At 36.2% G+C, this 26631-nt stretch overlaps 1 protein-coding gene across 1 annotated transcript in view; it reads left to right on the top strand.

The window, feature by feature from the left end:
• Window positions 1-26631, top strand: part of MIB1 (mindbomb E3 ubiquitin protein ligase 1) — a 134599-nt gene that overhangs the window by 52674 nt on the left and 55294 nt on the right. The window contains exons 7-10 of the mRNA XM_032859780.1: window positions 797-980; window positions 8026-8170; window positions 10440-10573; window positions 13556-13663. Of these exons, the coding sequence (XP_032715671.1) occupies window positions 797-980; window positions 8026-8170; window positions 10440-10573; window positions 13556-13663 (571 nt within the window). The remainder of the gene's footprint in view (window positions 1-796; window positions 981-8025; window positions 8171-10439; window positions 10574-13555; window positions 13664-26631) is intronic.

Below are 26631 nucleotides of genomic sequence, written 5' to 3'. Positions count from 1 at the left end.
TTATGAAAAAGGAAGCAACTCTGTCTCCATTATAAATATTAGCGCATTAAAATAGTAGCGCACTCACAGACCTGTACCCTTGGGGATAAAAATACATTATATGTTTATAAAAAAATTAAAAATTTTAATAAAAAATAAAATAATAGCACACTCAAGGATGTCCATTTTTGTCCTAATTTCATTAGATTTTTTTTTTTAAAGATTTTATTTATTTATTTGACAGAGATCACAAGTAGGCAGAGAGGCAGGCAGAGAGAGAGAGGAGGAAGCAGGCTCCCTGCAGAGCAGAGAGCCCGATGTGGGGCTCGATCCCAGGACCCTGGGATCATGACCTGAGCTGAAAGCAGAGGCTTTAACCGACTGAGCCACCCAGGCGCCCCTAGATTTTGTTTTTAATTGGAGCATAATTGACACCAGAATGAGTATTAACAGTGGTTAGTAGTGGGATAGGAAATGGTGATCCAGGTGTGTTTGTGTGAAATAGAAATTTCACTTTATATGTTTCTGAAATGTTTTAATATTTAACAATAAGTATGTATTTTATAACAATTTTTGAAACATGCAAGAGAAAGCTAGTGAGAAGTATATCATATTAGGGTGGTGATTACAGATAAGTCTTTTCTTAAATTCCCATGATACAGTTATAAAAAGAAATACGTATTATGCAAGATGTCATTGCAAAGGATTGCTTTACTCTGTTGATGTGTCACAAAATTTTCCCCTTCAGTGTTTAACTAAGAATATTGTATTAAAATTAAGTAAACTTACCCATTTCGAGTTTTTTCTTGATTTTTAGGTGGACCTTCAATCCTGCTGTTCTCACAAAAGCAAACATTGTCCGAAGTGGGGATGCGGCTCAGGGTGCAGAAGGAGGCACCTCACAGTTTCAAGTGGGTGATCTTGTACAAGTTTGTTACGATCTGGAAAGAATCAAACTTCTACAGAGAGGACATGGAGAATGGGCTGAAGCTATGCTCCCAGTAAGTATATCTAAAATAGTTTCAGACTAGGAATGATAAAATAGTTTTAGACTAGGAGTTATATTATGCTAATGTAGTTTAAAAAAATACTTTAATTTTGGAAAATAAATTAGCATAATCCTTTGAGAATTGTATTCTTCATTGGCCGCTAGGCATACTTTAATGCCTTTTACTTTCTAATTTGTTCCAGTTAAATTAGCCCAGGAAGGTCCAAATATGGCAGCAGTTAATATTTTTTGAAAGAGTTGTTAGTAGAGAATGTCATATAGGTAGAAGGCAACAGAGACTTTCCTGATTCTTAACCCCAGAGTGAGAGAGATGTGCTAATCCAGTTACCAGCAGTGCTGGACCCTTGCTGCTTTTCTCACTTGGGGGCCTGGCCCTCTAAAACATAGAGTGTGAAAGAACAACTCTGAATGTGTGCCTTCTGTGGTGGCCTTGCTCCCAAAGAGTTACGGTTTAATTTTTAATTTATTCATTCAGTACATTTTTCACCAAATGTTCAGCAACAACAGAAAAGTTTGTTCTACCCTCCTGGCATCCATCTTCTTTCTCCATTTGTGTCTTGCTCTTTCCTTCTGTCCCATCCTTCTGTACTACCCATTCTGTCCTGCCTTCCTCCACATATTGTCCTGCTGCACCCCCCCCCCCATACTTCCTTGCTCTGTACTCCCATTTCCTTCCTCTTCCCTTCTTTCCTTGCTATGTCCTCCTATCATCCAGTCACCTAACTGGTCCTCTCCTGTCCCCCTAGGTACCATCCCATTCAGTGCCTCCTTCCTCTACCAAGTACCTTCCCTCCCATCCCTCTTCATGTCTCATCTCTGCACCCTAATGTGTTGTCTAGTGCCTGTCCTGGCTAGCACCTCCTTTTCCTGTCTAGCCCCATTGCCTATCTCATTTAGTCCTCTGCTCCCTCCCATCATGTCCAGGCCCCCCTCCCGTCCTTCATGTTGTGTTGTCCTTCCATCAGTCCATCCTTCCTTCCTCTTTAATCCTTCAGCAGATACTTTAGCATAATGTGCCTGTCAGACTTCAGGGATATAACAGTGAACGAAAGAAAAGAAATTAATTGTTATGGTGCTTTCATTCAAAGACATTTCATAGTTTGCAGATGCTGCTCGTGTTTTTTATTGCTTTAGTTAGATAGTGACTAAGTGATAGTTGTGTATGTTCTGTAGGAGCTGTATTTTAGAACTTTATTTTTGTCCAAAAAATTAAGTAGTATATGATCTGTTTGTTTGCTTTTGATATTGAAGTTGGTTTAAAAAATATATCGATTGTCTTTAAGCCTCACTATAGTGTGGTGTTACATAAATGTAATTTTTTGACATGCTTTTATAGGAGTCATGTATACTATTTTAAGATTTTTTAGATTTAAGATTTAAGATCTAGATTTTTTTAGATTTAGATTTAAGATGTAAGATTTAGGTTTTTTTTTAATATTTTATTTTTTTATTTTTTAATAAACATATAATGTATTATTAGCCCCAGGGGTTAGTCAAGATGTTTTTGTTTTTCCCCTTAGCAATGACACCTTATATGTAACAGCTTATGTCTTTGAAGTGCCCAATTTTTCTAAGCACTGTGCTAAATGATGAATATATACATACATGTGCACAAACATATGTGTATACACACATAGATACATACACAGACTTTATTTGTCCTGGGAATATTATAAGCAGGTGGTGGTATGGCATCCTTATTTTAAATATGAGGAAGTCAGAGCTAGGATTCTGAACTGGAGTTTGAACCCAAACCTGTTCTACTTCAAAGCCCAAGTAATCTGTCTCCCATAGTAAGCTGCTGTATAAGAAAAACCTGTAGATTATATCTGTAGGGGAATTCTGGGATTCCAGTGGTTTTGGTGTAGAATTTTAATCTTCCCAAATCATCTTGATAAAAATAGTCAACAACTGGATTAGCATAACCGAAAAAAACCAAAGCTGCAAACATCTGTATAAAAACCAGGTTACAGGGGCACCTGGGTGGCTCAGTGGGTTAAGCCTCTGCCTTCGGCTTGGGTCATGATCCCAGGGTCCTGGGATCGAGCCCCGCATCGGGCTCTCTGCTCAGCAGGGAGCTTGCTTCCTTTCCTCTCTCTCTCTGCCTGCCTCTCTGCCTGCTTGTGATCTCTCTCTGTCAAATAAATAAATAAAAATCTTAAAAAAAAAAAAAAACCAACCAGGTTACAGAGCAGCCTGTTGAACTCTAAAATACGAGCTAGTAGTGAGAAAATACTGACCGCTACTAGATCTACATCTGTCTGTCTAGCAGCAGAGAGAATTAATTGGCATCAGATGGACCTGAGAACAGAGGGACTCTAACATAGCTAACAAGTATTCATTGGCTAGTCTAGATTAATGTAGAAGCAACAGCCCTGGGAGGACTCTTTCAGACTCCATTTTGGGGTGAGGGTAATAGGTCCATGCTAAAGGTTGAAGGAATTGGAAATGCCTGGGTCTGTAAACTCTCAAAATTAACTAGCCATAGCTCCCTTCCTCTACAGAGCCTTCCCATTAAGGAAGAACTGCAGGAATAGAGACCAAATTTATTAGGATAGAGACGGTAGGTGCAGATGAAAGATAAAAGTTGGAAGGGATCACAATTGGAACCCTATACATAGTTATTGAAAAATGACAAGGAATAGCATAACTTATTTATAGACAAATGAAAATACATTAGAAAGAAATGCACATAAAACTAAAACCTAATGATTCAAAATGAGCCAACAAATTAAAATGATAAAAGATGAAAGAACAAAATAGATCATAATAAGAAATGAGATAACAGAACTTAGGAAAGAATTAAGAAAAGGAAGATAATTTTATGAAAGAGAAGAGTAAGCTTGATGCAACACAGATCAAATATATATGACAGATATGCCTTAAGAGAAACAGAAGGTAAAAAGAAGAAAAAATGCTAAAATCAAAAAGATAAAAAGTATTTCAGGGAAGTGACAAATATATCTAATAGATGTGTATTTGGAGTCCTTGCAAAAAAGGAAAAACAAAAACCAAAGCAATGGAATATAACAACTGCTAAAATTTATAATTTCAGAAAAAAAAAAGTCCCCAAGTTAAAAGATTTAAAACTAAATATTAAAAGGACACATTGCATACTGGGGAAACTGAGAACACAAAACACTGAGCCATATTCTGGTAAAATAACTGAATCTTCAAGAAAAGAAAAAAAAGTCTTTGGGTATCTAGGAAAAAAAAGTCAAGTTTTACTTAAAAGAGAAAGAAAAATCTGATCTCAGTGCTTTATGATTTCAATGAAATAACATTTAGGGTACTCAAGGAACAAAAATGTAAGCTAAGAGTTTATAACCAAACTGACTTTCAAGTATAAAGGCTATAAATTGCTATGAATATATAAGAATTCAGAGAGTTTTATTCCCATTAGCCTTTTCTGATCAGTCTGTTAGAAGATGTCTCAGACAGCCAAGATTACTGGAGAGAGACCAATTTAAGGGCTCATGGTGGACATTAAATATGTATTTATTTGTTGAACTAAGAGTAAATGATAGTTAAGGAAGGGTTAGAGTCTATATAATGGTTATAAGCTCTATCATCACAGATACAGTACAACTCTCAAAAAATATGTTAGGATTGGAGGGAGAATATGGAAAGTTTAGTAAACTGTTTGCTTGCCTCTGGTTATTAACTGGAACTAAATACTGTTATTTTAAATCAAAATATTGTGGGAGAAAGAAGGTAAGGCTAAGAACATGAGTGATTCAGTGTTGTACATACGGGAAGCAGTTGACTCACATACTCTGGCTCCTTTTTTTTAAAGAGGAAATTAGGTTTTGTATATATACATTATGTCTTAGTATTATTGTAAATATAACTATTAGGATAATTCAGAGTTTATATGAAGAAAAGCATACAATGGAGGAATTAACCATTACACTCAAAAAACATGTTTCCATCTAAAGAAGGAATGTGGTATGGGGGACAAAGGTAGAAGGGAAAGGTCTTTGAATATGTCTTGTTTTATAGATTTGATTTGAAACCTGATACATATTTTATACAATTATAAAGCAAAATCAAATTCCTAAAAGTGGAAAATGAAGTAAACAAACCTAAATGTGTATCTTGTTGGTATAACCATACAGAGTGAAAAGTACAAGTGATTTTTAAGTGTAGTAATTTTGTCTTTGTATCTTTTTAGGAAGAATATACCCTAAAGAACTGCATGGAAAAAAACAATTTTTTTAACAATTTTCAACAGTTTTCAGAGATCTTGTTGTTTGTGATAGTGTTAATATTATTATCCTGAGATTGTTGTATACGTGATAGGACAAAAAACCAAATGAGTAATTATATGGTGATTCTAATTCTGTTATCCCAAGTGGCCTTGAGAACCAGAATGATCAGGGTGGGGAAACAAGATATGGATGTAACGGAAAAGACGCTGAGTGAAAACCTTGTACTCTTGAATTTGCATTGGAAGAGGGTTTATATATTTGTGATTTATTTTATCTTCAAGATAAAACACCCTCCTACCACTGTTTCCTAGCTGTGTCCGTGAAAAGACTTAGAAACGATAACCATTCTAGTAACAATAACCAAACTTAGTGCCCAGATTACAGTCTTGAGGAGTAGCCTTTCTCTCTGTAAAGAATCAGTCTTGGGAGAAATGGCTAATTCTAGTTCTTTGTCAGGAAGTGAACAAGATGAGCCTTATAGCAGATGGTAAGGAAGCTATCAGAAATTTCTAGGTCATTTTAAAAGGACCAGTAGCCAACTTGGAGTGTTTCTTTTCAAATACAGAGACCTATGAACTATTTAAATTATACCAATTAGCAAAATCCAGATTGTAAGGAACTTCATAGGACAGATAACCCTGTTTCTTCAACAAATAATTGGCAGAGAAAAATATGTGTATATATTTTATTTGGAACTTGATTTAAGCAGACTGAAAAATTTTATCATTTATGAGGCAATTGGAAATTTGAACACTGGTATTTTATGATATTACAGAGTTAATTGATAATTTGGGGAGGGTTGTTAGTAGTATTTTTTTTTTCCCCAAAGTTTACATGATTAATAATACAGGAGGAAGTAGAATAGGTAGGGGAAGACAAGATTGACCATGAGCTGAAAATTGTTAAAAATAGTTGATGGGTACATGGGGATTCAAAATACTGTTACCTACTTTTGTATGTTTGAGACTTACTATAATTAAATAGTTAAGGGGGAAAAAACAAAGAATGCAGCCTCATAGAGTTTGAGATGATGGAAAATTCCAAGAGAAAATATCTAGTTAGAGGTTAAAATTGATGTGTGTTAGAGAGCAGGGGGAGGAATAAATAGGGCTAGAGAAGTATATTTTGGAGTTTTTAGTAAAAAGGTGATAGTTGTCAAAGTGGATTAAACTTTTAAGGAAGAAGAGTAAAAAAGGAATAAAATTTGGGGGACAACAAATAGATTTAGGGATCTGTAAAAGGACAAGGAGCTAGTGAGTGGAGAAAGAGAAGGAACAGGTAGAAAGGTTAGACTGCCATCCAGAAATTAAGGGAATAGTTTTGAAGTAGTTGGAGTCACATGCTGTGGAAAGGACAAAGGATAACATATTGAAGGACAGTCTACTCTGTTAGGAAGTAGTCAGATATTATCACTTTCTTCACCAATTTTCTAGTATTGTAATTTGCTATTCTGTGTGCTTAAGAGAAGGTGTTTTGGACTGGAGTTTGAAATGGGGCTTATAAGAGCGCTTTGCTTTCAGGGTATATGTATTAGGTGAGTTAATTTGTATAAAGTTATTAGAACAGTATCTGCCCCATGGTTAAGAGTTGTTGCTAATTGTGTTCTGAACCCAGTTGCCTTTTTTTTCATTCACATATATATGTGTGTATATACATATATACATATATATATAAATTAAAGATTTATTTGAGAGAGTGTGCATGGGAAGGAGAGACAGAGGGAGGGAGAGAGAGAATCTCAAGCAGACTCCCTACTGAGCACGGAGCCCCAGGCTCCATCCCACAACTCTGAAATCATGACCTGTGTCGAAATCGAGTTGGATGCTTAACCAACTGAGCCACCCAGGTGTCCCCCTTTTCCATATACTTAATAAGTGTTGTTTCTACATACTTCTGTCTTGGAATGGATACTGAGTCCCTTTTTGGTTAAGTATAGTTTATTTTAGAAATCAAGGTTTTATTTTTTTAGTCTAGATTGGTGGTGAATTTTGGACTTTTTTTTTTTTTTGGACTTTTTGATTTATAAATTCTCAAGATGTAAGATAAGATTATGGTGTTAAAAGGTTGGATATTAATCCTGATATGAGGAAGTTGAGAGGCAATGTGGGGGGCTTGGGGGGTAGGAAAAGAATAAATGAAACAAGATGGGATCAGGAGGGAGACAAACCATGAGACTCTTAATCTCACATAACAAACTGAGAGTTGCCGGGGGTGGGGCGGGTAGGGAGAGGGTGGTGGGGTTATGGACATTGGGGAACGTATGTGCTATGGTGAGTGCTGTGAAGTGTGTAAACCTGGCGATTCACAGACCTGTACTCCTGGGGCTAATAATACATTATTAATAAAAAAGATAAATTATTTTTTAAAAAGGTTGGATATCAAAAAGCAAAATTTTTTGAATTCTTATGAAAGACTGTCATGATTTATTTTTGATTTTATATTCTTGTGGAAGTATTATAGTTTTGTTTATTAAAATGCTTTTTATTTATTTTTGGGTTTTTGGTGGACAGCAAAGCAAAGTTTATTTAGTGATAGTACTGAGTTTATTGAGCGATAGAACAAAGTTTATTGAGTGATAGTACAAAGCTCCTGAAGATGGAGGGGACCTGAGATAGTTGCCCTATTAAAATGTTTTTTAAAGATACTCTTTCAAGTTTGTAGCTAACAAATAACCCACTTGAATATGTTGTCCTTTAACAGTTTTTTTCATTAGGAACAAAAGAAAATTAATACTTTAAACATGTAAGAGCTAACGATTGAGTTTTTTTTTTCCTATGGTATGTACTTTAGACTTGAGAACATGAACTAATTTTTTTTTTTTGAAAGACTTTAGGTAAAGTTGGCCGAGTACAACAGATTTATTCTGACAGTGATTTAAAGGTGGAAGTTTGCGGAACATCTTGGACGTATAATCCAGCAGCAGTTTCCAAGGTGGCATCTGCAGGATCAGCCATTAGCAACGCATCTGGTGGTATGTTTGTATTGTTGTGTCTTTAAAAGTAATATGGTTTACATTAGAATCTTTGCTTAATTTCTCTGTTCTCTTGTACAGCTTATGTTGTATGTGTTCTTAATTTTCTCCCAGATCACATGACCTCACTTGAATGTTGACAGTTCTACACTTTTCTAAAGGTTTTTGTTTTTTGTTTTTATATGATGAACGGTTTTTTTTATTTTTAAGGATTTTATTTATTTGACAAACAGATCACAAGTAGACAGGCAGGCAGAGAGAGGGGGAAGCAGGCTTCCTGCTGAGCAGAGAACCTGATGCGGGGCTTGATCCCAGGACCCTGAGATCATGACCTGAACCGAAGGCAGAGGCTTAACCCATTGAGCCACCCAGGTGCCCCGATGAACGGTTTTTGTTCTGACTGAGGTATACCCTGGAAAATTTTCGTAAATAAGTGCTTTTTCTTGGGCATAATATTGAAGGTGTTTCCACATCAAATCTGAGATAACTGAAATTCATCCATTGTACTCTTTAGTCAGAACTTTTGTTTTCTGACAAGAAATATAGACTATTTTATTCTCTTTTTATTTTCAACATTATTGTTAGCAGATGGCTTTCTTCCTGGATATTTTTACATATCAGCCATGGTTTTTTCCTTACTATTTATTTTATTTTTATTTTTGTCTTTTTAAAAGATTTTATTTATTTATTTGTCAGAGAGAGAGAGAACAATAGGGAGAGTGGCAGGCAGAGGGAGAAACAGGCTTCCTGCGGAGCAAGGAGCCAGATACAGGACTTGATCCCAGGACCCTAAGATCATGACCTGAGCTGAAGGCAGATGCTTAACTATCTGAGACACCCGGGTGTCCTCTCACTATATATATATTTTTTAAAGATTTTATTTATTTATTTGACAGACAGAGATCACAAGTAGGCAGAGAGGCAGGCAAAGAGAGAGAGGAAGGGAAGCAGGCTCCCTGCCGAGCAGAGAGCCTGATGCGGGGCTCGATCCCAGGACCTTGAGACCATGACCTGAGCCGAAGGCATAGGCTTAACCCACTGAGCCACTCAGGCGCCCCTGTCCTCTCACTATTTAATAAGAGTTGTTATACATATAAGAATGTATAATAATAAGTAGGAAATCATCTTGAAATGTGAATAAGTAGAAAATAAGTAGGAAATCGTTTGAAATATGAATAAGCTGGATGTTTGGGTAGATTCATGCCAAAGTCTTTCTTTCCTGTGCTCTAGCCTTACATACACATAGCCTCAATTCATTCTAGAACAAATTGCAAGGTACTATGTATTATCATTCAGAAAAGAAGGTAGAACCATAATTAAATTTTAAGAAAGTAAAGGAAAACATTAGGTGACCTCCACTTTTATTTTATACTGCTTTCTACTTCTGCTGCTCTTTCTTCTTTCCTGATGTAATTTGCTCGTGTGCTTAAAATTTAAATCAGGTAGTGTTTATTTTTTTACCTTGTAGTTAGATGGTTTCACAGCACAGTGACTACCTATAAATACAAAGAATGAGAAATAGTTAATATCCTACTCAAATAATTTGGACTTGGTGTTGATCCTCTGCCTCACTTTGTGATTTCTTTGCTTTCCACTAAGTAGATTCAAGAATTAAGGAATAGAACTTAATAGTTTCTTTACTGATGAATGCTACTTAGAAAAAAAATATATATTATGAAAGAGTCTGTGTAAATACACCCCTAGTTCTTTTTTGTTTTAGTCAGTACCAATCATGTGGCATCTGTTGAAATATGTTAACACTTAGATGACCATTTTCAACGGAAATTGGTTTGTCCCTAAAACATTTCCCCAAATATTATAGAGATTACATTGCTTTTGAATCATAATCATTGATTTGCTGATTTATTCTAAGGTGTGTAGCAGGGAGCTCTGAGGTGTGGTATGCTTAAAACCTGAAAGGAAGTTTGTATTGTTAGGATACTTCCATTGTAGTGTGTTCATTTGTGATTATCTTTGGTATGACTTCTAAATCTTAATATTGTTTATATGTAAACTCTCTTTTTCTGAAATTGTAACTTGAAATACATGAAGAAAACTGGGAATACTTATAAGTTGGAATTTAATGCAGTTTTATTGGTAGTAATTATAACTTGCCTGGGTAATATCTGTAGTATAGTATGAAAATAATATTAATGATAGAAATAATTAAAAAAAAAGTATGTATTACAGTTATGTGGGTAATACTTGTCTGTTAGTAGTTAAGGTTCGAGATCCTCCTGTGTTAGCAGCTTTATTTGATGCTTTACAGAAAGACTCTCCCAACTCTTGAAGAAATTATTTGAAACCCAAGAATCTGGTGACCTCAATGAAGAATTAGTTAAGGCTGCTGCCAATGGAGATGTTGCTAAGGTGGAAGATTTGCTAAAAAGACCAGATGTGGATGTGAGCATTTAAAAATTATTTGAAGCATGTACAAAAATAGAACAGCATAATGAACATAACAGTTCAATAATTATTGAGATTTTTCTACATGTGGTTCAACTATTCCTTCTTCTTTGTTTTTGTGAGGTATTTTAGAGAAGACGCTGGAAATCATCAGTGTACTCTTCTAAAATATATTGACATTTTTATTTTAACACTGTGACCTTTAAAATTTATGGCTGACAAAATTTGCATTTAGTTTTTCAAGTGGTCATTGTCCTCCATTTCTCATGGAAATGTCATCTTATGTCTTTTAAATATACTTTCGTAAATTTTATAAGCAGTTTTCTATCCCTCTTCTCAAAACATTTAATCTAAACCTTTTCCTGTGAAAATTGACTATTTTATAGTTTATCATACAGACGAATTAGAGGTTATGCTTTTTTTTTTTTTTTTTAAGATTTTGTTTATTTATTTATTTCACAGAGAGACAGCAAGAGAGGGAACACAAGCTGGGGCGTAGTGGGAGAGGGAGAAGCAGGCCCCTCACTGAGCAGGGAGCCCAGTGCGGGGCTCGATCCTAGGACCCTGGGATTATGACCTGAGCCAAAGGCAGACGCTTAACTGACTGAGCCACCCAGGTGCCCCAGAGGTCATGCATTTTGTAAATCTTAATAGTTTATAGTATTTTACCATTCACGTAAGCCGTATTTTAGGTGGGCCATTTTGGTTCTAGGTAGGCATTCATTGGCTTTATTATTGCTACCATGCTGGCATCAGCATGGTGTTCAGTGCTGGCCTAGAGATCATAGTTGGAGTAGCACATCATATTCCTACGAGCTCGTGTGGCGTTTCAGTTACAAGGGAGAGGTCAATTGCAGCAGCACAGCACAGTGGTTTCTTGATTGTGAGATATATTACAAATACTTTATTTTGGTTGTCAAAGTACCAAATGACTTTTTTATATTCAACCAAGCAGATTTAAATTCTATTTATTTTTTTTCTTCATTTAATTACTAAATAAGTTTTTTTAAACAATATACATTCTAAACATTTACAAGACCAGTGCTGTAACCCCTGAGCTATGGAGCCTTCCCATTCTAAACATTTAAAGGGAGAAAATAATTCTACAAGGTTTGTTAGGAAAAACATTTCCTTCTCAATTCTAGTTACCCATTCTTCAGAGACAACTATTTTCACCTTGTTGATTTTCCTCATATATTTACCTCTACATCTTCTAATAACATACTTCTATTGTTTTTTCTTGATTTTTATGTTTTAGGAGTTATCTTTTGATACTTCACTGTGAAAATGAGGATTCAGCTTTTTTTCTCACCTCCAGCTCATTCCCTTCACACACTCTTCTCAGCTTCTTAATGTGGTTAGGTTGTATGGTAACTTTGTAAGATTAAAATTAATTGTGCATGGTATTATTTAAATGACATTCATATCTGAGCTGTAGACGATGCTAGATTGTATTTTCCTATATAACCATTTACTTTCCTTGGTGCTCATAATTGTTTTATCAAAAAAAATGAGGTGTAATTTATATATAATGAAATACATGGATCAGTTTTGACAAATGCATACATGTAATTCACACCCCTATTAGATATAGAACATTTCCTTTATTCTAGGAAGTTCACTTACAGTTTTTCCTAATCAGTCCCTCTTAACTTCAGACATCGTTTAACGTTTTTTTCATTTGTTTGTAATCTATATTGTTATAATTAATTCTTCTGCAAGCTTCTAACTGTCTAATCTCCCAAGACATTCAGGCACGTCAGGTGTGTGTTCATTTCATCTTCGGAGAGATGATAACATAGGAGAAAATGTAGGTGACTTTGAGTATGGTGATGACTTTTTAGATAAAACACTGAAGACGTCATCTGTGATCTTGTAGGACTCAGAGTTTTGTGTCTTACATTTAAGTCTATGATTCATTTTGAGTTAATTTTTATGAAGAGTATACGGTTTGTGTCTAGATTCATTTTTTTCCTTGGGTTACTCCTGGCATTAGCCATTAGGTCTTTTCTCTTGGGCTGGTCTGACTCCCTAGAGGGGTCTCTTAATTCTCCTGCGTAGAGGGTATAAACCTGGCTGCAAGCTCATGAATAGTGAGAAAGAGAAGAGGGCTTGGATTCTCAGCATTCATCATTTAAATGTTTACATGAAACTTCTGATTTTAGTACTTTGCCCCACTGATAACAGTGCTTGGTTTCTGTAGGCTAGGGACACTTTACTCTTTCCAGAGAAAAAATTTTTAAGGTTTCTGCTAGCAGTTAAGGTGGACCACTAAAACATGTTTATAAAACATAAATGCTTTATTAAAAAAACTATTAAAAAAAACAACAGCTATTAATCAGTGCTTTTGCATTTATCACTATGTTATGGAGAAATTATGTATTTATACAACATCTGAAGTGAAGAAAACAGTGAAAATTACTGCTCTATGTCATAGTTGTGTATAGCTACCCTACTAATTCATTCATGTGTTCCTCATGATAGGTGGCTCACAGTTAGTATTCAGTATATTTGTTGAATTCTATTTATTTATATAGTGGACAGTATCTTTTCTAAAAGTTTTCCATTCACTTCATTGCTCTTTTTTTTTTTTTTTTCATTTAAACAGAGACTCTGGACTTTAATAATTCAGATAGAAGTAAATACACAAAATATAACTTATTTTTCTCTCTCACTTCCTTTCTTTTTCAACTTTGCAGATTGGCTAAAAGAGTGCTTTGATAATTCTTTGAACAATGGAACTTTCCTCTTTAAAAAAAAAAAATGTCTGCTCCCTTCTTTAAATTATAGGAAAGTTTCTGGTGATCTGTACTAGGATATATGGAACACCATACTAAATTATTTTCAAGGAATCATACAGTGTGCTAGATTTATTTATTTTATTTTTTTTCAGTGTGGCAGATTTAAACCTATACTATATATTGGCTCTTTTGTGATTTGTGACAATCCTTCATCCTTTTTTTTTTCTTTTTTATTTAGGTAAATGGACAATGTGCTGGTCACACAGCTATGCAAGCTGCTAGTCAGAATGGACATGTTGACATTTTGAAGTTACTTTTGAAGCAAAATGTGGATGTAGAAGCAGAGGTAATTAAACTAAGCTTGAAAAATACTTAAGTAAAAAATTAATGTTCTAGAAATGGTACTTCTATATTATAAAATGATTTGCTTTCATTCCTAAAATTTAATAATCACCTAAGGCTCTTCTGGTTGGAAAGAGATATTTGACAAGAGGTAATTTGAAGCATTTCTTGTTTCTCTTTGATCTCTCAATATTGTAGATATAACCCTAAGTGAAGATAGGAGTTGAGTTTTCCTTTACTATGGTAGGACCACCATGCTACAGGAAGCCCAGATGGGTTCATCCAAGAATCATACTAAAGAAGTTGAGGGAAAGAGAATATATAGATCATGTAGGTCAAGATTTTTACTAATCAGTGACACTCAGAGGGCTTTATTTTAATCTCATAAGGGAATCAGTAAATTAGAATTTGTTTAGTCTTACTATTTCTTGACTATAATGTGGATCTTTGAAAACTTTACAGAGCATGTTTATCACTAGATATGTGCATATATGCTTAATTTAATTGAGAGTATAGTCTTCTAAAAGGGAAATGAATATTTTTTACTGTCATTGGAATTTCAGTTGATAATCTCTATGTGTGTTGTGAAGGGTGTTGTCCTTTGTGATAGTATACTATAACTTCATTATTGAGAAAATACATTAAAATCACATTTGTTACAGTCTGGTGGAAGGTTATTTAGGAATAAGTCAAATCCTAGTAAATTTAGACTAGGCAGAAAGATATAATTTTGTCCAAATGATACTCCCATCTGAGGAAGCTAAATGACTTGAATTTCTGAGGACTAACTTAGTGGACCAGCCTGTTTTTATTAATTAAAAATTTTTAAAGACACATATATGAAAAGAGAAGTCTTACATTATTTTTGCTTTTTTTCTCAGATTGAGTGTATTTTGATTTGTTGGACAGCTACTAAAGAATCAGTGGTATTGTAGTTGTAAATAAATCATTTCTGATGTTGGAATTTTCTATTTTTATTTTTATTTTTATTTTTTTTAAAGATTTTATTTATTTATTTGAGAGAGAGGCAGTGAGAGAGAGCATGAGTGAGGAGAAGGTCAGAGGGAGAAGCGGACTCCCCATGGAGCTGGGAGCCCGATGCGGGACTTGATCCCAGGACTCCAGGATCATGACCTGAGCCGAAGGCAGTCGTCCAACCAACTGAGCCACCCAGGCGTCCCTAAAAAAGCTTGAATTTTAAATTAGCAGGTAGATGTCTATAAGTTTCGTTACTGTGATATCTCTATGAATGAGATTATATGATTTGATTTTGTTTTCACAGTAGTAATTTTTAATTCACATCTTTCTTGGTTATGAATTTAGGAACCCAGTATATGTTACAGGATTTCTTTCAATAGTGAAAGACTTAATTTAAATTTAGTATTTTATAGATGGAAGACACTTAAACTTATTGTGTTACTGTTTCCATCTAGCTTGGGGAAATGGAATGAAATTCCCTGAGTTGAATACCTCATTTTTTAAAAAATGATTTTATTTGTTTGAGAGAGAGAGAGAGCACAAGCAGGGAGGGGCAAAGAGAGAAGGAGAAGCAGGCTCCCTGCTGAGCAGGAAGCCTGATTTGAGGCTCACTCCCAGATCCTGAGATCATAACCTGGGCCAAAGGCAGATGCTTAACCAACTAAGCCACCAGGTGCCCCGAATATCCATTTTTTATTTAGTGAATCCAGCAACTAAAATAGCAAGAACTACTAAAATACCAAAGCCCTTCTGATTATAGCTAATAAGACAAGAGGCCATAAGTAAAATATTTTGCCTTATTTTTTATAAAGTGTGCTTTCTGATTCAGAATTTAATAAAGCAGACAACATGGGACTATAACCATTTGTGTTTCTAAAGACTTCTTATTCACATGACGGGTTGTGCACAATGGAAGTGCAGCTGTGGGGGTGGGAACAAAATTGGCACTGTTTCTTAACTAAATTCAAATACACAACATGGGTAGCTGATTCTATAAACCCGGTAAGATTGGAGTTGGAGTGTGGCGCAGTAAGCTAAGTGTTTGTAAATAATTTCTTTGAGAAAGTTTGAAAATTAGGTCTATGACTAGATCAGTGAGATATATCTGGACTTCAACTGTACACCTCATTTGGATTTCCGTTCTCTGGATTTCTGTTTTAAAAACCCTTGTAGGCAAAGGGGGGTAGGTGAGGGATGGGATATTGGGTAATGGGCAATAAGGAGGACACTTGATATAAAGAGCACTGGGTGTTATAGGCAACTGATAACATCAGTTGCCTATAACTTCAGTGCCCCTGAAACTAATAATACACTGTGTGCTAACTAAATTGAATTTAAGTAAAAAATTTAAAAAAATAAATAAAAAATAAAAACCATTGTAGGCAGATAAAATTTACAGAAATAGTGTGAGAAAGGGATACTTATACCTCAGGTTAAATTAATAACACAGATTCCCAATTGGCAAAGAAAAAACTACATTTAAAAATTAGGTTAAAATATAAATATAATTTCTAGCCTAAGACTAAAAAAAATCATCAAAGTATCATTTTTCTAGAATTTAAGAATCTATTAGAAACAGCAGTATAGTTTTTTTAGAACAGTGGTTCTCAACTGAGGGCATTTTTGTTCCATGGGGGACATTTGGAAATGTCTGGGAACAGTTTTGATTGTCACAACTGGTGGTGGGGGTGTGGTGGTGGGAGTACTACTGGCATCTTGGTGGTTGAAATGAGGAATGCTACTAAACATCCCATGGTGCACAGTACAGCTCTCACAACAAAGAACTATCTGGCCCCAAATGTAAATATTGCCAAATTTGAGAAATCCTGGTTTAAAAGACAGAGAAAACAGTTAATTTTACAAATACACTTAAATTTGTGACTCATCATTTGCCAGCCTTTTTAAAAAGTAATTTGTCATTATTAATTTTTTTATTATTGAAAATTTATATTTATAAAAGTAGAATAGTATAATGAATCCTGTGTTCCCATCACACCACTTCAGTTATTTTTCATGGCCAATTTTGACTTAACCTGTACCATTCTCCCTTTCTACTGAAGCAGATCCAGATACATTAATTTATCTGTAAATATTATGGTATGTATCTCAAAAGAGAAGTTCTCTTTTTCTTAAACTTCATTATATCTTTACCAAACATAAAAACAATAATAATTAAAAGTGGGGGCGCCTGGATGGCTCAGTGGGTTAAAGCCTCTGCCTTCGGCTCAGGTCATGATCCCAGAGTCCTGGGATCGAGCCCCGCATCGGGCTCTCTACTCCGCGGGGAGCCTGCTTCCTCCTCCCTCTCTGTCTGCCTCTCTGCCTACTTGTGATCTCTGTCTGTCAAATAAATAAATAAAATCTTTAAAAAAATAATAATAATTAAAAGGGATTTTAAAAAATTGTATTAAAAGTTTTGAGGTTAGCTGAAGAATAAAGATAATAATATATTTTGTTCTCTAGTTATCATTCTGTAACGTTTCATTTTTTTCATCTGCATTAGGAGGTGAGCTCAAGATAGTATAGATTAGGGGTTGCAAACTCTAGCCTGCAGGCCAAATCCAGCCCTCCATCTATATTAGTAAATCTTATTGGAATATAGCATATCCATTCATTTATTTATTGTGTATGGCCACTTTCATGTTACAACTACAGAGTTGAATAGTTCAGACAGGAGCCTGGGTGGCTTGGAAATCTGAAATACTTACTTCCTGGTCCTTCACAGAAAAATTTACTGGTCTCTACTATAGATGACTCTTGCAGTTCTTTTGTCAGTTGATTTCAGCTGTTATTAAACTAAATTAGTTGGTATATATTATACCTTTCTAATATGTGATATCAGATTACATTTTTTTCCTATTTCTTCTTCTTAGGGAAAACTCAGCTATTTTGGAAAGTTTTCCCCATCTATGACGTACTGAGTACAGTAGAATTACATTCTGTTTCCTCCTTAATGTATAGGTAAAGGCACCAAGGACTGTGTGATCTTAGGTGTGTTTTTATAAGTGGGCTAATTTTGGATCCGTTAGGGACTTGGTATTTTTTTTCCCCTACTGATGAATTATAAGAAGATAGGTGTGTTTGATTGAATGAAAGACCAGTTTAAAAAAGTATGTCATTTACATTAAGTTTTCAAATACAGTACACATATATACAGCAGTTGTCTGGAAATTTGGAGTGGTTTTATCATTTAAGGTTGATGAAAGCTGTTCTGAAGGAGAGGACTAAGTAGAGAACAAAACAGTTTTGTCAGAAAACCCACATTTTAGTGATATTGTTGCTGTCTAAAGTGATACTGGGCAAAACTTTTAATTGGTATAAACTTCAGTTTCCTTATATATGATAATAATTTAAAGTGTTGGGGTGTGGAGTAAGGGCAATAAAATACTATCTATAGTATACAACGGCAACAAAGGAATCTGGTGTTATTATTACCTTTGTTTGATTGTTTCTTTCCAACTGGCAGAAGGCAGAGAATATATATATATTTTTTTAAGATTTTATTTACTTATTTGACAGACAGAGATCACAAGTAGGCAGAGAGGCAGGCAGAAAGAGAGAGGAAGAGGAGCAGGCCTCCTGCTGAGCAGAGAGCCCGATGCGGGGCTTGATCCCAGGACCCTGGGATCATGACCTGAGCCAAAAGCAGAGGCTTTAACCCATTGAACCACCCAGGCGCCCCTAACATTTACACTTCATTTACTTACTTTGTTTATAATGTTCTGTCTCCCCTACTAGAACGTAAACTCTATGAGGGTAGGAACTTTTTTTTTTTTTTTTTTTAAAGATTTTTTTTTAAATTTATTTATTTGAGAGAGAATGAGTGAGAGAGAGCATGAGAGAGGAGGAGGTCAGAGGGAGAAGCAGACTCCCCAAGGAGCTGGGAGCCCGATGCGGGACTCGATCCCGGAAGTCCGGGGTCTTGACCTGAGCCAAAGGCAGTCGCTCAACCAACTGAGCCACCCAGGCGCCTGAGGGTAGGAACTTTATTTTGCCCATTGCTGTATCCTTAGTGTCCAGAACAATACTGAGCTTGTAGTAGACACCCAATAAATATTCAGTGAAGGAAGCAGAATACACTACTTTCAAACAATTGTATCGAAGTTTTAGTATGATCAGAATACCAGCATCTTGATGAACTAAATGAGTTTTAGGGAAAAGAAGATGAAGTGTACAGTATTACTGACTATATTTAGGGATAATAAAATAGTTGAACTAATTTACTGAAAGTGTCAGCATGTTCAGGAAATGTTTAATTCCACTGATGTTAAAAATCACAGTGCTGGGGCGCCTGGGTGGCTCAGTCGGTTAAGCCCCTGCCTTTAGCTCAGGTCATGATGCCAGGGTCCTGGGATCGAGCCCCACATTGGGCTCTCTGCTCAGCGGGGAGCCTGCTTCCCTTCCTCTCTCTCTCTGCCTGCCTCTCTGCCTACTTGTGATCTCTCTCTCTGTCAAATAAATAAAATCTTAAAAAAAAAATCACAGTGCTTACTGAGAAGGTTCTGGGAATATAGTGGTGTATGATGTAGTAGAAATTTATCTCTCCACCTAGATAACAACTGCACTGGCAGAATTCTTTCTGATGTAACTATTTTAGAACTCTGCATTCTACTGAACTCTTGTTATGTCCAGAGGAAGGGCTTACAAGTTAATTGTGGCTGATTTTTGTCAGTTTTAACTCTTAGTTCAGCAGGTACTACCTATACCTCACCTTCCCCTCCAGGGGCAGGCAGCCATATTTATGCTCTTAGATCACCCTGCAGGGGCCAGAATGGGCAACAAGGAACCCTTGCTACAAATACCAGGATCTGTGCACTGATTGCTGCCTCTAACCATGGATGTGCAGACACAGAGCTGTGCAGCCATTGTTTCCTTCTCCCATTGTTGTATGCCATTTTGCCATGGCTGAAGTGGCTTCCAGAAGGTCCGAGGAATGGTATCCTTCCTGCTCTCCCCACACCATTTTTTCTTCTTTTTCTACTTTTGGGACATTTTCTCCTTTTGGCATTAAAGACGAGGACATTCAAGAGCAATTATATATATGAGAAATTAGGAAGTCACTGCACATGTCCAAGGAAAGATGCAGGCTCAGGAAAGACCATAAGTTTACACTTCAGGCTCTAAGCACAAAGACAGTCTAAAACAATCAAAAACAAAACAAAAACAGAAAACAGCAAACCCTGCAAAAGAGGGAGAATCTGATTGCGAGAGTTACTGGTTGTTAGGATAAAATGTCCAACTTTCAACAAAAAAATCACAAGGCATACAAGGAAGCAGGAAAGTATGGTCCATTTAAAGGAAGCAAAATAAGCCAGCAGAAACTGCTGTTGAAAAAATCCAGATGTAGACTTAATAGACAAATACTCTAAAACAATTATCTTAAAATGCTCTAAGAGCTAATTGAAGATGAGAAGAAAGCAAAGAAATGATGTATGGACCAAATGGAAGTATCAGTGAAGACATAGATAACCTAAAAAGAGACCAAGAAAAGATTCCAAAGTTGAAAAGTATAAGAACCTGAAATGAAAAGTTCATGGAGGAATTCAAAGGCAGATTTAACTAGACAGAAGAGAGAACCAGTGAACTGGAAGTTAAGGCAATCAAAATTACAGAGTCTGAGGAATAGAAGGAAAAGAGATTGGAGAAAAAATGAACAGAGCCTTAGGGACGTGTAGAACAGTATCAGGTGGACCATTGTATGCATTTTGGGAGTTTGAGAAGGAGAAGGGATTGGGTGAGGGTTGGAGGGAAGAGGGGGGAAAGGGCAGCGAGATTATTCAAAGAAACTATGACCAAAAATTTCCCAAATTTGATGGAAGGCATGACTATAAACATCCAAGAAGCACAGGGAATTCCAAGTAGGATGAATTGAGAGAGACCCATACTGAGACACATTGTAATCAAACTTTAAAGAGCCAAGGCCAGAGAATCTTGAAAGAAATAAGAGGGATGATTTGTCACTTGAAAAGGGATCCTTGTAAGATTTTCAGCAGATTTCTCATCAGAAACTTCAGAAGACAGTGGTGGACTGATATTTTTAAGGTGCTAAAAAGAAAAAAAAAACCCTGCTAACCAAGAATCCTGTATCTAGCAAAACTCTCTTTCAAAAGTGACAGAGAGACATTCCCCAAAACTCACGGAATTTGTTACTGGTATACCTGTCTTGCAAGAAATTCCGAATGGAGTTCTGCAGGTTGAAATGAAAGAATATTAGATAGTAACCTGAAGCCATATGACAAAGTAATATCTCAATAAAAGTATAATATGTAAGCAGTTACAGAAGATAACATTATTTTAATAATGTTTATAATTCTTTTTGTTTCCCAGATGATTTAAGAAACTAATACATTAAAAAAAATTAGTCTAAAATCTAGCATTATTGTAACTTTGGTTTGTAAATCCACATTTTGTTTTCTACGTAATTTAAGAAACTTAGGGATTTTTAAAAATTACTAGTTTATGGTTTTGATTACACAATGTACAAAGTTGTAATCTTGTGATAACAATAACAAAGGGTTGAGGATAGAGCGGTAAATCAGTTGTTGTTACTTGTTTTTGTTTTTTAAGATTTTATTTGAGATAGAAAACACGAGCAGGGGGAGAGGGGCAGAAGGAGAGGAAGGGTGAGAAGCAGACTCCCCACTGAGCAGGGAGCCCAACATAGGGCTAGATCCCAGAACACTGGGATCATGACCTGAGCCGAAGGCAGACATTTAACTGACTGAGCCACCCAGGCGCCCCTGTAAATGAGTTTTCAATTAACAGTAATTGTGTCTCAGATAAACCTCGTTGTTTATGATACTGCCACTGCACAAAGCTTGTAAATGAGTTTTTATATGTTATTGAAGTTAAGTAAAATGTTTTTTACTTCAAAATATCAACTAAATATAAAAGAGATAACAATGTAGGAAATGAGGCAGCAAAAGCTATGTGGCATCTAGAAAACTTATAGCAAAGTGACAGAAGTTATTCCTTATCAATAATTACTTTAAATATAGTGGATTAAACTATAAAAGAGACTGGCAGAGTGGATTAAAAATGATCTGATATGTTCTGTGTATAGGAGACTCACTTTAAGAAGCATAGATAGAAATAGGTTTAAAGTGAAAGAATAGGAAAAGATACTGATGCATATAGTAACCAAAAAAGGGCAGGGATAGCTATATTAATTTTAGATAAAATAGGCTCTAAATCATGAAGGACATTATTAATAAAAAGTACAATACAACAAGAAGATATAAAATTTCTAAATATTTATATGCTTAATAACAGACCATACATATATATGAACAAAATTAACAAAAGTGAAAGGAAAAAGACATTTTTACACTACTGGTTTGAGACTTCAGTATCCGATTCTCAATAATGTATAGAACAACCATGCAGAAGATAAGAAATATGAGGAACGAACAACACAGTAAAGCCAGCTGGAGCTAATAGACGTGTACAGAACCTCTACGTAACAATAGCATGTACATTCTTCTCAAGTGCACCTGGTGTGTTCTTTGTGGTAGACTATATGTTAAGTCACAAATTAAGTCTCAGTATATTTAAAAAGGTAGATGTCTTACAAAATATTTTCTTTGACCACGTTTTGATGAAGTTAGAAATAAATAATGGAAGAAAAACTGGAAAATTCACACATTTGTGGAAATTAAATAACATACTTTTAAGCAATGAATGGATTAAAGATATTGCAAGGGAAATAAGACAATACTGAGAGGTGAATGAAAACAAAAGTCAAACATACTAAAACCTGTGAGATGTAGTGAAAGCAGTGCTAGGGGGGAAATTTATAGCTATAAATGCTTATATTTAAAAAAGTGATTCCAAATCAACAACCTAATTTTACAGCTTAAGGAACTAGAAGAAAAAATTAAATTCAGAGATAGTAGAAGGAATGAAATAATAAATATTTGAGCAGAGATAAATAAAATAATAGAAAAGCAATAGAGAAAATAGTGAAACCACACGTTGGCTTTTTGATAAACAGAACGGATAAATGTTTATTTAGCTAGATTGATTAAGAAAAAACACTCAAGGGACTCCTGGGTGGCTCAGTTGGTTAAGCGGCTGCCGTCGGCTCAGGTCATGATCCCAGCGTCCTGGGATCGAGTCCCACATCGGGTTCCTTGCTCAGCAGGGAGCCTGCTTCTCCCTCTGCTTCTGCCTGCCACTCTGTCTGCCTGTACTCGCTCTCTCTCTCTCTGACAAATAAATAAATAAAATGTTTAAAAAGTAACACTCAAATTACTAAAATCAGAAATGAAAATGGGGACATTACTACCAATTCTACAGAAATGGAAAGGTTTTAAGAGAGTACTGTAAATGGTTATATGCCAACAAATGGGATAATCTGGATGAACTGGACAAATACCTAGAAACACATTCAAGGCCTTTATTTCCTTGTTGATCTTTTGCTTGGATGATCTGTCCATTTCAGTGAAGGGAATGTTGAAGTCCCCTACTATTATTGTATTATTGTCGATGTGTTTCTTTGATTTTGTTATTAATTGGTTTATATAGTTGGCTGCTCCCACGTTAGGGGCATAGATATTTAAAATTGTTAGATCTTCTTATTGGACAGACCCTTTGAGTATGATATAGCGTCCTTCCTTATCTCTTATTATAGTCTTTGGCTTAAAATCTAATTGATCTGATATAAGGATTACCACCGCTGCTTTCTTTTGATGTCCGTTAGCATAGTAAATTGTTTTCCACCCCCTCACTTTAAATCTAGAGGTGTCTTTGGGTCTAAAATGAGTTTCTTGTAGGCAGCATATAGATGGGTTTTGTGTTTTTATCCATTCTGATACCCTCTGTCTTTTGATTGGGGCATTTAGCCCATTTACATTCAGGGTAACTATTGAGAGATATGAATTTAGTGCCATTGTATTGCCTGTAAGGTGACTGTTATTGTATATTGTCTCTGTTCCTTTCTGATCTACTACTTCTAGGGTCTCTCTTTGCTTAGAGGACCCCTTTCAATATTTCCTGTAGAGCTGGTTTGGTGTTTGCAAATTCTTTCAGTTTTTGTTTGTCCTGGAAGCTTTTAATCTCTCCTTCTATTTTCAATGATAGCCTAGCTGGATATAGTATTCTTGGCTGAATGTTTTTCTCGTTTAGTGCTCTGAATATATCATGCCAGCTCTTTCTGGCCTGCCAGGTCTCTGTGGATAAGTCTGCTGCCAATCTAATATTTTTACCATTGTATGTTACAGATTTCTTGTCCCGGGTTGCATTCAGGATTTTCTCTTTGTCGCTAAGACTTCTAAATTTTACTATTAGATGACGGGGTGTGGACCTATTCTTATTGATTTTGAGTGGGGTTCTCTGCACCTCCTGGATTTTGATGCTTCTTCCCTTTGCCATATTAGGGAAATTCTCTATAATAATTCTCTCCAATATACCTTCTGCTCCCCTCTCTCTTTCTTCTTCTTCTGGAATCCCAATTATTCTAATGTTGTTTCGTCTTAAAGTATCCCTTATCTCTCGAATTCTCCCCTCGTGGTCCAGTAGTTGTTTGTCTCTCTTTTGCTCAGCTTCTTTATTCTCTGTCATTTGGTCTTCTATATCACTAATTCTTTCTTCTGTCTCATTTATCCTAGCAGTGAGAGCCTCCATTTTTGATTGCACCTCATTAATAGCTTTTTTTATTTCAACTTGGTTAGATTTTAGTTCTTTTATTTCTCCAAAAAAGGCTTTTATTTTTCCAGACAGGGTTTCTCTAATAAATCTTCCATGCCTTTTTCTTTCGAGCCTGGCTAGAACCTTGAGAATCATCATTCTGAACTCTAGATCTGACATATTACCAATGTTGCTATTGATTATGTCCCTAACCCTCGGTACTGCCTCTTGTTCTTTTTTTTTGTGGTGAGTTTTTCCGCCTTGTCATTTTGTCCAGGTAACAATATATGAAGGAGCAAATAAAATACTAAAAGGGTGACAAAGACCCCAGGAAAATGTGCTTTAACCAAATCAGAAGAGACCCCAAATCATGGGGGGGAAAAAGGGGGTAAAAAGAAGTTGAGAAAAAAAAATTAAAAAAAACCAAAAAATAAAAAAAAAATATATATATATGTATTAGACTGGTGACTAGAACAGGGTCGCCCACTTAATTTTTGGAGTATTTTGGTCTCTTAGAAGAAACTACCTCCCAAAATTTTAAAGGATGAAAAACATATATAAGGGTAGACACAACAAAGGGTTGGAATATGACTATAAAGATGAAAAAAAAATTTTTTTTTTAAATCTCTAAAAAAAGAGTTGATAAGGTAAGTTGGTTGGGAGAATAAAGAAAAAGAAAGTGGAGAGAATTTGCTTGGGCTGGAAACTAGAACAAGCCCGGTGTTAGATTTAGGGTGTATTTTGATCTATTAGAAGAAGTTGTACCCCAAATTTTTTAAAAGAAAAAACTCTATGTGTATACAAAAAATAAAGTTAGGTACAATGAAGGATAAAATATGATTATAATAATGAAGGTTCAAAAAAGATTTTATTTTTTTATGAAGGGTATTAAGATAAACTAGTTAAAAATGTTAAAAGAGGAAAGGGTAAAAGTTAAATTAGCAGAAGAAAAAAAATAAAGTTAAAAAAATTAATTAACTTTGCAAGACTAAAGAATCATGGGGAGAAAGCTATGAATTCCATGCTTTGCTTTCTCCTCCTCTGGAATTCTGCTGCTCTCCTTGATAAGTGAACTTGGTCTTGGCTGGAATTCTTGTTGATCTTCGCTTTCCGTGGAGTTCCGGAGGACGGGAATGAAAATGGTGGCCTCCCAATCTCCGGCCTGAGGAGCCGAGAGCTTGGGGCCCCACTCTCAGTGCACCCTCCGAGAAAACCACTCAATCACTCCTGTCTCCCTGGCCTCAGCCGTGCTTGGAGAAAAGCGCTCAATCACTCCTATCTCCCTAGCCTCCGACTGCGCTCCGAGCTCACCCAGCCTGTGACCAAGCGTCTCTGTCTCTGGCAGACAGCTCTGCCTGGAGTCTCTGAACCCTGCAGATCCCTGAGCTCTTGTGGGGAGGTTGGTTCCCTGGATCTTGTGGGGACCTCACAGAGCAGTGGCCTGTGCCACGGATTATGGTTCAAGGTAACCCTGAGTTGAGAGCTCACTCCTCAGCTCCATCTCTGTAGCCAGTTTCCCCGCTCTAATACCTGTGAGCTCTGTGACACTCAGACACCCCCCATCCTTCTGTGACCTCGCGGGACCTGAGGCCACGCTGTCCCCGCGTGGGCTTCATCCCGGTTTAGCCTCTGGAGCGATGCCCGTCAGTGGAGCAGACCTTTTTTTTTTTCCCTAAAGATTTTATTTATTTATTTGACAGACAAAGATCACAAGTAGGCAGAGAGGTAGGCAGAGAGAGAGAAGGAAGCAGGCTCCCGCTGAGCAGAGAGCCCGATGCGGGGCTTGATCACACGACCCTGGGATCATGACCTGAGCCGAAGGCAGAGGCCTTAACCCACTGAGCCACCCAGGCACCCCACTGGAGCAGACTTTTAAAGTCTTGATTTTGTGCTCCTTTGCTCTTGCGGGGAGCCGGCCCCTCCCCCTGCGGTCTGTCTTCCTGTTGCTTTGGATTCATTTCTCCGCCGGTCTTACCTTTCAGAAAGTGGTCGATTTTCTGTTTCTAGAATTGTTGCTCTTCTCTTTAATCTCCTGTTGGATTTGTAGGTGTTCAGAATGGTTTGATAAGCTATCTAGCTGATCTCTTGCTATCTGATGTCGTCTCAGCCTGCTACTTCTCCGCCATCTTGACTCCTTCAAATACCTAGAAACACCAAACCTGCTCAGAATGAATCAAAGAAATATAGGAATAGAAGGAAACTACCTTGACATAATAAAAGCCATATATGAAAAATTAAAAACTTGTCCTCTAGGATCAGGAAAAGATAAGGATGTGCACTTTTCCTTTCATATTCAACATGGTACTGGAAGTCCTAGCCAGAGTATTTAGGCAAGATAAATAAGAGGCATTCACACTGGAAAGGAAG

This window comes from Lontra canadensis, unplaced genomic scaffold (assembly GCF_010015895.1).
Source record: "Lontra canadensis isolate GAN:19392208 unplaced genomic scaffold, GSC_riverotter_1.0 scaffold17, whole genome shotgun sequence".
NCBI classification, from domain to species: Eukaryota; Metazoa; Chordata; class Mammalia; order Carnivora; family Mustelidae; genus Lontra; species Lontra canadensis.
This window is presented reverse-complemented; position numbering and strand designations above follow the sequence as displayed.